Source organism: Salvelinus sp. IW2-2015, linkage group LG2 (genome assembly GCF_002910315.2).
Source record: "Salvelinus sp. IW2-2015 linkage group LG2, ASM291031v2, whole genome shotgun sequence".
NCBI lineage: Eukaryota > Metazoa > Chordata > Actinopteri > Salmoniformes > Salmonidae > Salvelinus > Salvelinus sp. IW2-2015.
In genome coordinates, this window is record NC_036839.1 from 22,239,028 (window position 1) to 22,255,436 (window position 16,409).

At 39.5% G+C, this 16,409-nt stretch overlaps 2 protein-coding genes across 3 annotated transcripts; both read left to right on the plus strand.

Annotated features, from left to right (window-relative positions):
- The first annotated feature begins 2,510 nt into the window (after positions 1-2,510).
- Positions 2,511-8,564, plus strand: sgo2 (shugoshin 2). The gene is made up of 9 exons (XM_024006085.2): positions 2,511-2,701; positions 3,036-3,169; positions 3,318-3,493; positions 4,215-4,292; positions 5,174-5,247; positions 5,357-5,523; positions 5,643-7,973; positions 8,051-8,165; positions 8,319-8,564. Exons 2-9 carry the CDS (start codon positions 3,043-3,045, stop codon positions 8,455-8,457), a joined length of 3,207 nt encoding a protein of 1,068 aa, XP_023861853.1. The 5' UTR covers positions 2,511-2,701; positions 3,036-3,042; the 3' UTR covers positions 8,458-8,564.
- Positions 8,565-8,660: 96 nt separating this feature from the next.
- Positions 8,661-14,152, plus strand: LOC111976928 (uncharacterized protein C2orf80). Of its 2 annotated transcripts, XM_070447900.1 has the most exons (8): positions 8,661-9,980; positions 10,105-10,186; positions 10,339-10,421; positions 10,638-10,728; positions 11,311-11,388; positions 11,733-11,820; positions 12,012-12,121; positions 13,729-14,152. In XM_070447900.1, exons 1-8 carry the CDS (start codon positions 9,940-9,942, stop codon positions 13,780-13,782), a joined length of 627 nt encoding a protein of 208 aa, XP_070304001.1. In that variant the 5' UTR covers positions 8,661-9,939; the 3' UTR covers positions 13,783-14,152. The 2 variants fall into 2 exon arrangements, with proteins under 2 accessions (XP_070304001.1, XP_023861866.1); XM_024006098.2 differs by having other exon boundaries at positions 8,661-10,186.
- Positions 14,153-16,409: the final 2,257 nt, after the last annotated feature.

Genomic DNA, 16,409 nt, shown 5'->3' on the forward strand with positions numbered 1-16,409 from the left:
GAGAGACTTGGCTTTGGGGATTTTTTTCTGTAAGGCTATTAAGACTCTCTATGCAAATGGTAACAGCTCTATCAAATTGAAATATGGCACCTCAACTAGATTTGAGTTAAAGAGAGGAATTAGGCAAGGTTGTCCTATCTCCCCGTATCTGTTTTTATTAATCACCCAACTTCTTACAAATTCTTTAAAAAAATTGTTCTGTACAAGGTATTTCCATAGCTGGTAAAGAAATTATTATAAGCCAGCTGGCTGATGATACTACACTTTTTCTGAAAGACGCTAACCAAATTCCCATATCGATCAATGTGATACAATCCTTTTCCAAAGCGTCTGGTCTATACCTTAACATTAATAAATGTGAACTCATAGCTGTCAAAGATTGTGTGACACCTTCATATTATGGTATTCCAGTAAAAGAAGAACTTACATATTTAGGCATAACCATTACAAAGGATCAGAAGTCTGGAGGCTTACAAAATTTTAACCCTCTTATTAAAAATACCCAGAAAAAGCTAAATCAATGGCTACAAAGGTAGAGTCCTAATAACCAAGGCCGAAGGTATCTCTAGACTAACATATGGCGCTCTATCTTTATATCTTGACAGTAAAATAAGCAAGGAGATAGACCAGATGCTTTTCAACTTTCTTTGGAGAAACCATACCCATTACATTAGGAAAACTGTTGTCATGAACACTTATGAGAATGGTGGACTGAATTTTCTGGACTTTACTACTTTAAATAATACTTTTAAGATCAATTGGATAAAACAATTCCTAAGAAGACCCACTTCTATCTGGAATTTTATTCCTCATCATGTCTTCTCTACTTTTGGTGGCCTTATCTTCATGTTGTTGTGCAATTATAATATTGACAAAATTCCAGTGAAACTTTCTGCTTTTTATCGGCAGGTTTTCTTGTCATGGTCCTTAATTTCTAAACATAATTTTTCTCCACACAGATATTATATATGGAATAATCGGGATATATTGTATAAAAATACTTCTTTGTTTTTAGAATATTGGTTCCGAAATAATATCCTATTGGTGAGYCAACTGGTAAATGCAGAGGGTCTTTTACTCAGTTATAACGAATTCTTATCACTTTACAAGGTCCCTGTAACACCTAAAGATTTTGCAATTGTTTTAGATGCCATTCCCTCAGGTGTTGCTCTGTTATTCAGGAACGTGTCAAGACCTGACCCTCAGAGCCTACCTTCTATTGACCCTGTTGACTCATCAGTAGGAAAGATTTGTTTCTCTTTTGGCCCATTCAACAACAGAGCGATACGAACCTTGTTTCAGCAGGATGTTGTATCTATACCTTATGTCATGCCTTATTGGAATGGATTTATTGMTAATATCTGTTGGAAAAAAGTTTGGATGTTGCCACACACATACCTACTTGTTAACAAAATTAAGGAGGTTTCCTTTAAAATTATTCATAAATATTATCCTGCCAACCACTATATGAAGAAGTTTAAGGAAAACATCAACTCAAATTGCTCCTTTTGTAATGACCACCCAGAAACAGTGTTGCATCTTTTTTGGCATTGTATTCATGTAAGAAAACTGTGGCAAGACATCAGTAGATTTATAATTGAACACATTTATGAAGATTTTAACCTATTGTGGAGAGATGTACTGCTTGGATTCTTTACATACTATAGAAATAAGCTGAAACATTTTTATGTAATTCATTTCATTATTCTTTTGGCTAAAATTTCATATACACAAATGTAAATTTACAAACAAAAAGAAATTGAACTGTATTTTAAGACAGTTAAATACTCTACTAACAAAAAAGCTGTTAGAATTATAAGTGTATGTATGTCCCTTAAGGTCCTTGTGTAATTTTAATGTGATATTGTACCCCCTAGCTCGATTGTCCATTATATATAATCTATATATACTTGTGTTCCCTTATGTACTTTCTGTATTGATTTGTTGTTAATAAAAAAAATTTATTAAAAAATAAACAAATGTATTGGCCATTGCGAATCTTTGAAGTCATCGGTCGGCCATATTGGCACTCCCAACTAGCAGGAGTCCTCCATAAGAATTAATGGAATTCTACAGTATTTCAATCAAATGTTTCAAGGACAAAATGACATGTATTTAAGTATTTTTTTGTTGTTGTATTGGGGACAGTAACATTAGTACTCTCTAAATAATAATACTTTAAGGAAAATGTTTTAATATATCTTTTCCTTTTTATTTTTATGTTTAGCTCACATAATATAATTTAAATGTGTGCATTAAAGTGTCTGTAATAGAATAAACGTGTAAAAACGAATGTAGACATGAATAATTGCATTTCTATAACTTCCAAAACATTTATACTTGAGGAGATGGCTGCGCTGTGGCTTCAATACAGCGCCCTCTTAGTCATCCAAGGTTTATAGACATGATTGGTCTGTTGTCCAGGGTTTATAGACATGATTGGTCTAGACCCAGACAGGGCTAGAATTTAGAATGAGCGATCTCAACTGTGATTAGCTCGTTGTAGTCCAAAGAGCACGCCTATTTTTTACTTGAAACAGCGGCGCTGGTTGGTTGCTAGAATGTTTATGTTTAAGCTGAGCCACCGGTAATCTAGCTAGCATGTAAATACAACTAGGTAACGTTTTCACCGGCTATAGTAACGTTTCAAATACATAGCTATAGCAATTCGTCAATTTTAAATAAGAAGACATAACGCCCGGTAAGTAACGTTAGCAAGTTAACGTAATCTAGCTATGCTAACTGTCTAACATGAATTTCTTCATTTTGGCTAGCAAGTTAGCTAACGTAGCTAACGTAAACTAGGTMAATTGTAGTTAACGATTATGATAACAGATGAAATGTCAATAAGTATCATTGCTATAGCTAGCTAGATTACGTTAGTTCTGCCAGCAGGCTATAGCTATTTTTAGTAGAGAAACTGTGCAGTTGTAATTTGCATATTCATTTTGATAGTTTGGAGGCGCATGCACATTCTTTACTGGTAGATTGATTGTCGACCAAAGGCTGATCAACTGTCCTTTTTATGCTTCCAGGATCAGGATGAACATGTCAGCTGAGGGAAGGACCCTCCTCTCAACTATGTTACCAGGGAARAAATCTATGCCCTCGAAGGCTGCTAAACATAACTCACTAGCAGTGGCATCGAAGATAAAGACCAAGATTCTCAGTAAGTAGCGTACAGCATCCATCACTAAATTGATGTAAGAGGTGGATTAGCTTTTCATTTGTAATAGTCTATTGTTGGTTAATGACAGATAACTTGGTAAGTCATACTGCATTATAATATGTTTATTTCAAATTTCTGTATTTTCTAGACACATCCTCGTTCTTCAAGGTCTCCCTGAAGACTAACAACAAGGCTCTGGCTCTGGCCTTGGTGGCTCAGAGGGAGAGAAGCAGACAGCTTGAAGTGGAAGCTGTGCGCCTACGGAAACAAGTGGAGTCTCTGACTTTTGACCTGGCTATTCGCAGATTCAAGCACAAACAACTGGTGGGTTAGAGAGGGACTGAGTCCATCTCTTTGAATAAGACATAGTGGGATCTAAATGTGTCTCCTTACCGGGACACTTATTTAGAGGTGTTCTTCGTAACAATATTGATCTATTTTCTCACAGACTTCAGTGTTAGTTTGACATACTAGCTTTAAGCACCAGCTGTCAGAGCAGCTCACAGATTACTGCACCTGTACATAGCCCATCTATAATTTAGCCCAAACAACTACCTCTCCCCCTACTGTATTTATTTCTTTATTTTGCTCCTTTGCACCCCATTATTTCTATCTTTATTTTGCACATTCTTCCAATGCAAATCTACCATTCCAGTGTTTTACTTGCTATATTGTATTTACTTCGCCACCATGGCCTTTTTTTGTCTTTACCTCCCTTATCGCACCTCATTTGCTCACATTGTATATACTTATTTTTTTCTACTGTATTATTGACTGTATGTTTGTTTTACTCCATGTGTAACTCTGTGTTGTTGTACGTGTCGAACTGCTTTGCTTTATCTTGGCCAGGTCGCAATTGTAAATGAGAACTTGTTCTCAACTTGCCTACCTGGTTAAATAAAGGTGAAATTTAAAAAATAAAAGCATGGTAGTAGTTGACAGGTAATAATGAGAAAAATCGTTTATTCAACTTCTATAGCACTATTCATTACATAAATAAATCTCGTGCTGTAAAGAAACAACTAAAAACAATATCCTTTTACAGATTATAATCTTGAAAGACTTTCAACGCAACACTTTGGATAACTTGGAAAGGGCTGTGGACCTCTTCTCTGATGAAAATGTAAGTCCTCTTCCAGTATGTCCTCTGATTCTATGGTATCAGGTAAGTATAAGTAGCCTATGTTACAGTTTACTATGCTAAACAGGGCTCTATGCATTGCAACCATTTTACTCGCATATGCACCTAAAAGTAGATGTGTGCGACCTGAAAAAGTCGAGTATGAGCACATGTGCAAGTTGTGATTTATAGCGAAATAAATTGCTACGTAGCTATTTTCAAAACTATTTCTGCCATTTTGTCTCATAACTGGTAGCTAATCATACAGGAAGGACTCTACATAGTTATTTATCTCACCTTGTGCAACAGTATCTGCTCATACAGTAATATCTACCTCAGTGGTCTGGGGAGCAGCAACAGTGCCTGGGACCCTGTGGCACTGAGTGTGGTGCTGAAGGATTCATTTTTAGAAGTGCACAGGCATGAAGTTGGTTGAGTTTACCCAAAAGTCTATTAAAGTGTGACTTTCTTCTTGTGTTTCTTTGCTATTTACATCGTTTTGTTCACATGCTAGCTTGTTTTTCAAAGTTCGTTTGAGCTTTCTCAACTGTTAGGGAAGGGACGTTGGAGAATCTAATTTTGAATGGGAGTCCCACCATTACCACGGTAACGGCTCCTGCCCCGTAAAGGGGCAGCTGAAGGTTTTTGTCTCACAAGTGAGTCAAATATTTGAGGGTACATTGTACTTGATTGAGCATGGAACGCCCCAAAAACCTTTTATTCATGAACTTTTAGTTATTTCTTATGATAACACATATCTTATTATTCAAATACTTTCACTGTGCTCCTACTTTTTGTTGTTGTACTTTTTATTTAGGAGCATGTGCTCTTTGTAAAAAATGTCAGCGTAGAGCCCTGCTAAATTGTTTTTCTTTCTGACAAAGGATGCCCCTGAAGTATCTGAAGACCATAATAAGCCACCCCYCGATAAAAAAGAGGAACATGATCAGATGGAGAGGTAATAATGAGACTCCTATTCATGTTTGCTGTTACAGCAATACAGTTACTGTCTTATTGTCAATTATTTCTGTTCACACATTTCCCCCCCATATTTATTTTCATTCTAGGGTTGCGGTTCAGATACCTCTTATCATAGCAGAGCAGTCCAGGGATTTGGTGTCCCCTTCAAAACAGACCAGCACGAGCCAACAGGTTGTAGTAAATGACAGAAGAACCACGTCCACAAAATCTTTTGGGACCCAAAGTAGGTCATCAGAGTCCAATGCCAGTAAAGGTAAGGGGGCTGGAGCATGGAGAATTCAGAACTACCCCACATTTTGGAATGCATGACCTTTCAGCATTAGGTTGATTATTGAAGTTTTTCAGTAACTCACATTTATTCTTAACTTACAGACAGCATTAATAAGATGGAGCAACAGGTGGACAATACTTTGAAATCGACCCAAAAGAGAACATCCCGACAATCCAGTAGCCTAAAAGATGAGGTGGAAAAGTGGTCAAAGATTTATTTTGACACTGGACTTGACCCTATCCCAGCAGTCTTGCCTTCTGTTGTCTCCACAACTAATATTCTACAGCCCTTTGGTACTGATAAAGTTGTGCACCATCCAAACAGCTTAAAGATGGAGACCACATTGGCGCTTGCAATAAAGACCACTGTCGGGGAAGCAGAGAAGACCACCATCAATGACACAGAGATGGAGATAACTATTGGGGACAGCGCTGCTGAAATCGTTACAGTGGAGACCAAGCCCAAGAAAGCTGGTGGACCGAAGAAACTGAAGGTGCCAAAGACAAAAATCCCTTGTCCATTAGTGAAGGTTGGAAATAAGAACAGTGGGCCAACACGTGTTGTTGAGAATCTAGAGGTGAAGAGCTCTGCTGTAAACGTGGAGCTGCCGACAGCGATACAAAAGGTGTTTTACGCAACACCACTACACACAGACAACCCTACAGCGGATGGTGTGGATGTAGAACACAGAGAAGAGGACTTCATAGAGAACTCAGCCAGTGAGATAGAATCCCTTGTTGCCTGCAGAAAGACTTATGTCACCTCTCGCATCACCAAACACAAAAAACCTACCCGAGAATCCCATAAAACAACACAAGATTTTCCAAAACCGTTTGACCCAAGAACAACTTTTGGAGTGCTTCTCCAATCCAAATCCCATCGAAGTGTATCACCTGACCCATTTGAAGATGACTTTTTCGATGACCCTGAAGCTCAGAAGTCTGTATTTAAACTAGCCGGGTCAAACCCATTGGTCATAGATGCCACAGAGGACAAAGTCACTAAAACTAAAGGTCACAAGACTTTTGTGATTTCTAATTTTGTGATTTCTAATGAGCCTACATCTAGAAAGAGCCAGAAGAAATCCAAAGAACGCAGGAAGACTAAAGCACAGCCTGTCATGGTGGACCATGAATTACATATTGAAGCAGAAAAGGATCGATTCCTTCTGCCTCAATCTCTCATTGAAGAGGAGTCTCATTCTCCTGAAGGGTGCACAGCCTATGTAGACATGGATGCCACCCTGCATGAATACAGGGAATCACACAGCTCTTCCAGTGCTTCCAGACCTCGGTCCACTACACGGAGCAGTAAGAGACCCACCAGAGTGAAAGGCAGAGGGACGTTTGTGGTCTCGGTGAACAGGGACAGCTCCTTGGTGAACAGTACAATATTAGATGATGCTTGGGCTGAAAAGCTGGCGTGCAGTCCTACTACAGGGTATGACTCTGTTGCAGAAGAAGAGAAAGAAACGGAGCATCTGACTGGTCCTCACCCAGATCACTGTCTAGCTGCTGGGCGCAAGACTACAGACTCTGGGATTGAAGAAACTCATGCCTCCTCTAAACGTCCATGGCTTGCTACCGAGGAACCTGCAAGGAATTCAGAGGGCCAAGAAAGCTTATGTGTTGAGGAAGAAATGCCCCCATGGGACATCGGTGACCCCATTTCAGTTGCTGCAGAGCAAAAGCCCAAGAAAGCCAGGAGAGTAGAGACTGCAAAATCAAGGATGAAGACTGATTCACAGAAGGGTTACTGTCTTGCCCCTGTGAAGGAAAGGAAAAAAAAGACTAAAAGTAGCAGCACTAAAGGATTGGTGCCTGGGGGTGCAGGTTATATTTTGTCTAGTGAGACTCTGGATAGCCAGAGTAGTATAGGTGTACGCACTGCAGCACAAAATGCAGAAGTACAGCCTGTGGCGGATCCAACATTTTTGCACGTCATCACACACTCTGCCACCGCTGAGGAGAGCTGTGAAACTCATGAACGTTTGTCTTCACTTGAGGTCCTGAGTCCAGACTTCAAAGTCAGCAGCTTCAAGCCCCGGTCCAACCATGGCCCTAAACCGAGATGTAGAGCCACTTTTGTCATACCCAATAGTTTTAGCGATTCCACCAGAAACAGGAAGCACCACATTGTTCCTGACTCCTTGTCCCAGGATGATGGTGACACAAACAGCAGGACATCTAATGTGTCATTATCAACTGTTGAGACCAACACAGAAGTTCCTGACAGTGGTGAGGGAGTACGTCAGAGCCTGAGGGAGCTGCTCATGGACCAGAGGCCTCCATGGGAGTCCTCCGTGGATGTCAGCTGTTCAAATGGAACTGGATTTGACACTCCAGCCTCAAGCCCTAAAAGGGTTGCTTCTTCTGCTCACAAGGTTGCTGTATATAAAGAGTCGGCTGAGGTTATGGCTGAAAGATCTCCAGGTACGAAGGATTTTATTGTTGACTTTATTTGTGTGAGATGTAGGTATTCTAATGGTTGTTTTATGTTTTACCAACAGTAGCAGAAAGAGCCCTGAAGCCACTAACCAACACCAACTGGACGGATGATGAAGACACAGGACGGGCCAGGCGACGGGGAGCTGCCGTTAGCTACAAGTTGCCACCCATCAACTGGTGAGGACTGCTCTGGAAATGATACTAAAGCTTACCTTTAGTAGTATGATATCAGTAGCTTGCACAGTGATCAGGTTGGTTTTACTAGTGGTCAGGTGGGTTCTACCAGGCTATGATACCAGCCCTTGATTATTCAACTGTTTCTTTTAACAGCAAAATGAGACGTGGAGATAAGTTCTCAGACACCAAGTACCTGAGTTCTCCCATTTTTAAAGCGAAGAAGAAGAAAAGACGACAACAGAAGAACACACATAAACCTGACAGTTTGGAGAACATACATTCAGTTAATTGACTTTATTCTGTGACATCTAATTTCATTCTTACACGTATTTCCAATGCTTTTATTGTTTTTCCCTTTGTTTTAATATAAGTTTACAAATAAAATGTCAATACATTTTAGGTTGAAAATCTTTTTGTTAATTTTGCACCCAATTTATTAGTCATGAAGGAATAAATAATTGAATAAGCCTGTAAGAAATACCACATTTTTTGTTTTGTGACAGTAACAGATATGTAATACAGCCATACATTATCTGGATGGTGCAGTCAGTCACCTAAGGGTAAGTTGAACACCCTTACGCAATAGCTAGTTGCCTCTAATGGTTATTTAAAGTTGTTGCAATATGATTAGACGGAGCATGTTACAAAACAACTTTAATTATACCCTTTGGGGCAACTAGCTATTGCGTAAGGGTGTTCAACATCTAGCTAATCTATGGCTGGATCACATCATGGTTAAGTGCCGACCAACGCACCTCCTTATGTTTCTAAAATAATCTGGACCTGTATTGTTTGAGTGATTGACTGGAGGCCCTGTGTGAATTATTCAGAGTAGGCTGTTCACTTAGGAGGCTGTGGTTGTCTTTCTGCTCCCCTCGGTCTCTACTGTACACAGCCTTTCCACAAGCAGGTGTCCCCTGAAACGGCTACCGTTTGCAGTGTGTCTTTTTGGTTGGTTTATTTACATGAAACACATTTGTGATTTCGTGCTACGCTGACATTTGGAGTAGTACTGCAGTTTTTGGGTGTAACTATTGCTGATAATTCTGCATCGTGTGGTAAGTACAGATTGCTTTACACCATGAATGTGTGTCTCTGTATTAAAAATATGACCAACTGTAATGTTATATGGATTTAGATTGCCAATTTGATCATGTAACTCAGATTTGAATAAGCACCCATTTTACCAGGCACATGCTACATAAAATGTTATGTAAATCAACAGTGACATATTTAGGTCAACATCTCATTTTGGAGACTAGTTGTRGGAAAAGGTTGTGAGGCCAAATCTTTGTCAGACAAAGTCTAGGCCTACTTCTAATCACCTTGCTTTAGGCTGCACAATAATCGTCAGTGATTAAGGGTTTAGTAAAAACATTTGTGTTCTGCTGGATGTGAGTTTAATGGCTTGTATCACATTTCCTGGACCCTGTGTAAGGCCAGAGAGTTGCCAGGTTCAAGACTACCCTGCAGTCTGCACTATGTCTTATATATGATCCCCAGCTTGTATATGATCCCCAGCTGAGGTCCGCAGTGGATACGCAAACAGACATGCAGTATCATAGTATATTTCTTTCAATCTCCATCCTTTATCTACAATGTAACTTCCCTTCCCCCTATTTCTTACCCTGGTCCAATATCTGTTTGTKCTGCCATGCCAACTCCTAGGGTCATTGTCAAGTACTTTGACGTTATATTTGCAAACCTAGTTTTGTGTAGGCTACAGGACCACCAAGGAGTTATCCCTCTGCATGAGTAGTGCTATCTCAGAGAAATGGAGACAAGGCGACTGAGAAGAGACATTGAAACCCTTCTGTGAGTTGCTTTCTGTGGATGATAAAATTATAGATTTAGAGGAATGGTGTGTGGGAAGAGGACATTTTGATGAAATGCCATTCTATTTCTTCAGGCGCTTGAAAGGGTTTTGTGTTYTGAACAGGGGAGATTACATTGGTCAGAAACTGAGAGAGAATGGCTTTGACCCCAAGGGGAAAGGATCCACTAGCATGCTGGATGACCTGGTAGGAATCTCAACACACATTGTTCTGGAGTGCACCATCCTCCACCAGGGGTTAATGTGGGATGTTATATACAGTTAAACGGTTGACTGTTTTTATGATTATTTCAACATTTATACAAACCCTGTACTTAATGTGTCTGTACTTCCATCCAGGCCCATTATGACTTGGCCATAAGTGTTGCCCTTTGGTGGCTAGAGAAAGAGGAGCGACATGATGTGATGGACAGAGACATCGTGTAAGTACATTGAAACATTGACTTCCAAACACAATACCACTTGATTGTGTCCTCCCGAGTAACCTTATCTGCGACATGAAGACCTCTGCTAACTTCCTTATCTAATGCATTGGCTTTAGCTCTAAGCCAGGTTACTGGAAATCCCTTTATGACAACTGATGGTATAAAAAGGATTTTTATAAATAAAATTGGATTGATTGACTTTGTACCCTGTAGTGGAGTGGGCAGCCCAGGTTATAATGACCAGTACCCCAACCACCTGGAGAGAGAAGCCATGATCCTTTCTTCCTTCGCTGGGATGATCCTGGTGAGTAGTCTGGGTATTTAGGCATACAGTATGCCAGGGGTTGTGAGTCTAGCACGGCTCAGTCTGTAGTCTTACTGACCCTTAGTAACCCTTGTAATCTAGAAGCGTTTGGCAGAGTTGGGAGTCTACTACCACGGCTCAGTCCAAAGTGTCAATGACCCTTAAGATAACCTCCCTTGTTACTACACAATKAATCACCAGTCTCCAAAGCCATGCTCCTCTGTTGCTAAACTTTTACTTAAGATACGTTATAAAGGTTTTGTATAATTTCCACCAGTAGTTTTGAAAGTAGTRCTCACGAGCCAAAACGGGTCTCCGAAAATTGTGTACTACGTCATCTATTTCGTATGATCCAGTATGTTACGCTTGCAATTCGTACAATATGTTACAAATTTGTTGAGCTTAAGTTCCCGTTTAATCTCTAAATCAGCTGATACAGTATATTTCAAGCTGGGTAGCATTGCCTAGTTCATGATCTTTCCCTGGGTTGACCATGTGGTCCTTTTATGATTATTGTGATTTGTGTTATTAACTATATTCCCCTCTGCTCTAACCTCTGTTCTGTTGTCCTCTCTGCTCCAGAATAGCTTGCCTGTAAAAGACATTCTTGCCCTCTACACCACCAAACCATCTGCCGCTTATCCCCACCAGCACTCCAAGGTAGACTGAGTTTAGAATACTGCACATTTCTCTATCCCCAGTGTTAGTATAGCCTAATCCTACAGCCTAGACTTGTCTGTGTGGGAAGGCAGTATTATGGGATATCATATATAACATACACTGAGTGTACAAAACATTAAAAACACCTCAGTGAATACTAAGTAAGTAGGCCATCAGCCTTAGTGTAGTGTTATCTGGTCTATAATGATCATTTGCAGTGGTATAATGCAGTGCTGCTCTGTATACATATTCTGTAGGCCTATATGTACCACTGCATTATAAGACATTCATTAGAAGGTCTTAAAACAAAAATAGAAAAATGTATCTGATGACTGTCTCTACAGAGCGCCATTGTTCATCCCTTCACCTTGTCCTATCACCCGTTTGCCATGCTGGGCTCATTCAAGGCCGTGGACCACTCCAGAAAGCACAGTATGTCAGTGTGTGTGTATGTTTATCCTACACTACCATTCGTTAAACGCATCAACTATGCCAGTCTCCCYCTACCTTGCTCACATGTGACTTGCCTTTCCTCACTTGTGTTTACGGTAGTCTATAGAACAAGTTATGTAAGAACCCTGACCAGTATTGGCTCGACCTTCTCTCTGATTATTTTCCTTCAGCCCAGAATTTGAAGCGATGGCTGTCTGTGCAGGGTAAACGAGGTGCTGCCCCTGATGGACCGAGGGCCTTGGTGCAGTCCTCCTCATCCACATCTAACTCCTTCCTCTGTGTGAGTGGCAATCATAGACATACACTCCCCTATGTATTTGGACAGTGAAGCTACATTTTTTTATTTGGTTCTTCATACATATCTGTTTTAATGTTTAGAAATGTATGCACTTTATGTATCTAGTCCCCACATTTGAAGGTGTCATAAGTATTTGGACACATTAACTTATAGTRTATTACATTCAGTCAAAAGTTTAGTTTTTTGGTCACATATTCCGAGCAGGGTCATTTCACGAAGAGTACTTTTTGTCTCCCTTTGATATTTTAAATAGAAATTGTGCACCAATATTGAATTTTAAAAGCCTGTTAAATKAAATGGAGTGGCTTTTAATATCGACTACATGGAAAATCCAATAAATCATGCTAACCTCTCACCATTACCAATAACAGGGAAGTTTGTTCTTGGGGTATGATATTTATGCATCTGTAACTTTCTCACTCATCATTATTCATGATTCATTCATGATTATTCGTAATCATGGTAGCATCCACATTAATGTAGAAGTGTTCAGAAACATATTCTATTGTTATTTATCAACTGAGTGGTTTGAGCCCTAAATGCTCATTGGCTGACAGCCATGGTATATTTAAGCAATAAGGCACGAGGGGGTGTGGTATATGGCCAATGCACCACGGCTAAGGGCTGTACTTATGCATGACGCATCGCAGAGTGCCTGGACACAGCCCTTAGCCGTGGTATATTGGCCATATACCAAAAACCCCTGAGGTGCCTTATTGCTATTATAAACTGGTAACCAACGTAATTTGACCAGTAAAAATAAATGTTTTGTCTTACAAATGGTTTACAGTCTGATATACCACGTCTGTCAGCCAATCAGCATTCAGGGCTCTAACCACCCAGTTTATAACAGACCGAATACCACGGGTATGACACAACCTTTAATTTTACTCCTCTAATTACGTTGGTAACCAGTTTATAATAGCAATAAGGCACCTCGGGGGTTTGTTGCATTGTGCCTAAGAACAGCCCTTAGCCGTGGTATATTGGCCATATACCACACCCCCTCGTGCCTTATTGCTTAATTATAATAAAAGTGACTCCAAAATGACACAATACATAATTTACCATTCATTTCTATTGAGCACAACAAAATCCAAAACACAACCAAAACAAACTGCAAATGCATCCAACAAGTTTGTACTGTAGTCACAAGCTTGATGTAGTCATTGTGTGCTAGGAATATGGGACCAAATACTAAACTTTTGACTAAATGTAATACACTATAAGTGAATTTGTCCAAATACTTATGACACCTTTAAATGTGGGGACTAGATACACAAAGTGCTTTCATTTCTAAACGGTAAAACAGTATGAAACTACTGTCGCCTCATATGAAACATTTGATCTCAAATCCAAAATGCTGGAGTATAGAGMCAAATTAAAAGTTTTAGCTTCACTTTCCAAATAAATATGTAGGGGAGTGTAGACTTTACATTTAAAGTAGTTGCGAATTTGATCATTATTTCAACAAACATCCCAACCTTGTTATAAAGTTGAAAAATACTGTTGGAATGGACTCTACTGCGTTCTTGTGTTTTTACCTAGACCTCCTCTTTTACTGTTCATGTTTTTTGTCCCCTACACAGGACAGTGGTGAGTCCTTGAAGGAACAAACAGAGCATTATGAAGTATCACAATAATCTCTACAGGATTAAGGAAAGTCCTCTCCTCTTCTGTGTTACTACACCATTATTATATTGTTATTACATGGTTATTACAGGGTTATTCCTGTGTTATTACACTGTGGGTGAAATTTGTGATGTCCCTGTTATGAGCCTGCTACTACTGGGCCTTCACATTCAAGGAACCCTGGCCAATAGTAAGTATCAATCCTCCAGTGTGTTATCATATCACTAGGGGTTTCGTCTATATTTGGTTGTAGCTCAGACCATGTCCATCTATAAGGAATACAAATGTTTGACTACATCATATACATTACTGTACACACTTTACTGTACAATAAACCATCCACTGTCTGTAACAAAGTTGCCTAGTTAAATAAAGGTTAAATWAAAAAAATACATATGTATATCAGTTATGTGACAATCAGGCATGTAGTGTTTAAGTGCTAATTATGGGGGGAATTCTGACCCGAGTTAAGCACGCCTAAATGGAACGTAATTCCCTTTWTCTGCATATTTTTTTCTCTATGCATATTCTGACCTTGAGAATAGCATGCCAATCACCCGCTATTCTTTTGGGGTGGAGATCAAAGAAAGGAAGTTGTCAACATATACACTGTATTCTGACTTTGACTTAATTCCCTCATAATTCCAATTCCTTTACACGTGAGCAATCTGTCGGTTCCAAGTGGAACAACATCTACTTTTTCCGATAGAAATAACATAATTATCCATGCACGATAATTTACACTTTGATAAGAGCTATTGATAAAAGCTAGGTAAATTAGTAAACCGTTTGGATAAGAGGATTGTAAATAACAATTGTTTTAGATCTACTATATTTTACTTTGTGATCGCTGGAGACATGTGAAACCAGTCATATGGCCTTATAATTTGCAGGGATGACATTTGGAGACGCAATCAAATGACAGTATATCGCCAAACCTATCGAGTTGATTTATGATTTGTAGAATGTTTTAATTATATGCCCGGACTTTAAACTGTATTTTTTAAACAATTTATATAATGTAAAATATTAGCCACTATCTGGTAGCCACCGTCAGTAATACCCACATACATTTATACCTGTCACCTTAGTGTTTTCCTTACATTTTGCATCATTCCATTACATCTTTGGTTTACCTTTCTTCTGTCGTGTTTATGTGGTTGTTCCTGTGGATCGCTAGGAATAGTGGATCATATTAGGCTAACGTATTACAAGTTGTGCAATAATTCGGGACATGTAGCCTTATGGAACGCAGATCATAAGTAGCAGTTTAAACCTTGTGCCTGGAGCACGATTCACGACGACTGGACSGTTGTCATCACAGTTCCATGATTAGTGAGGATCATTAGGGTAGATTTTTAGACTACTATATAGACTACTGTTCAACACCAATTGTACACTTTTCTCACCTTTTCAATATTTAATGGCTTGAACAATTGAATATGGTCACTTTCAGGATGAATCAAACCACTATACATTTAGTGCGTGAAGGCTCTCCAAAGCAGTTTTTATTATTATTCATAAATACTTTCCTACCCTAAATACTATGCAAGATCATAATATTTTTTTAATCTACCAGTTGGTGATGAAAAGGAGACTAATATTTACATGGCTTTCTTTAATTGATCCCTAATATTCAGATATTCTAGTGAGTCTGTCGAGAGAATTCTAATTAAAGGTACGCCAGTAGATAAATCTACTGAAAACCCTATTGAATGAAATCGCCACGAGAAAATCTGTTGTCCAGCAGTTGGGAGGGTTTTCAGCAGTTGAATAAAATTAATGCTGCGTTCATATCATGTCGGAAACTGACATTTCTGACTTGCTAACCTAGTTGGAAGAGTTGGATCTCGAGTTTCCCACTTGGGAGGTACCAGAATCAACCAATGGGAAGCTCTACGCAAATAACTAATGTTAATTTTAACTGTGATGTCCCGAGTTTCCGACATGACGTGAACAAGCCATTATTCAGTGCGTGTAGGTGAATCACGCCTGCAAAGCCCATTAAGCACCTGCATAAGGTAAGTCTGAATACCATCTACTAAGAAGCGCCTAAGAAAGGTGTACATTTTCCTAATTCTGAATCGGGCCCCATGTGAATATGGAAGTATGGGATGGTGGAACAGGAGCCGGGATGTGGACATTAAATTAGGGTTAGGCTTGAAATTATGGCTAGGGTTAGAGTTAAGCTGAGGTGTGATCATTATGCTTGTAATAGGCGTTATGGATAAGAGTTTGAGTTTATGGCATTGGCGAGAATTAAGGTTGAGATGTGGTGTGGCCTTGAAGCTAGGGTAAGGGTTGAGGACGAGGTTAGGATGGAGCCGGTTTGTGGAAATGAAATTAGGGTTGAGCCGGAGGTAGGTTGAGATCCCCCACTTTAACCCCTGACTACATGAACCCATATCTCACCCTCTCTGTCACCAGATCATTAGACAGACACTTGGTTGCTTTGCCTTTGTGATGACTTTGAACATTCTGTGTGGTAAACATTAATCCTGTTTTGGCGGATCAGTGGATAAATGTTTACAGTCTGATTGGACATAGAGAAAAAAAAGTGAGTGTCAGATCTGGTCAGTAATGTGCCCGCTAGGACTTTTAGCACTGATGAATCAGGGCTTTTAAATCTACTGTATGC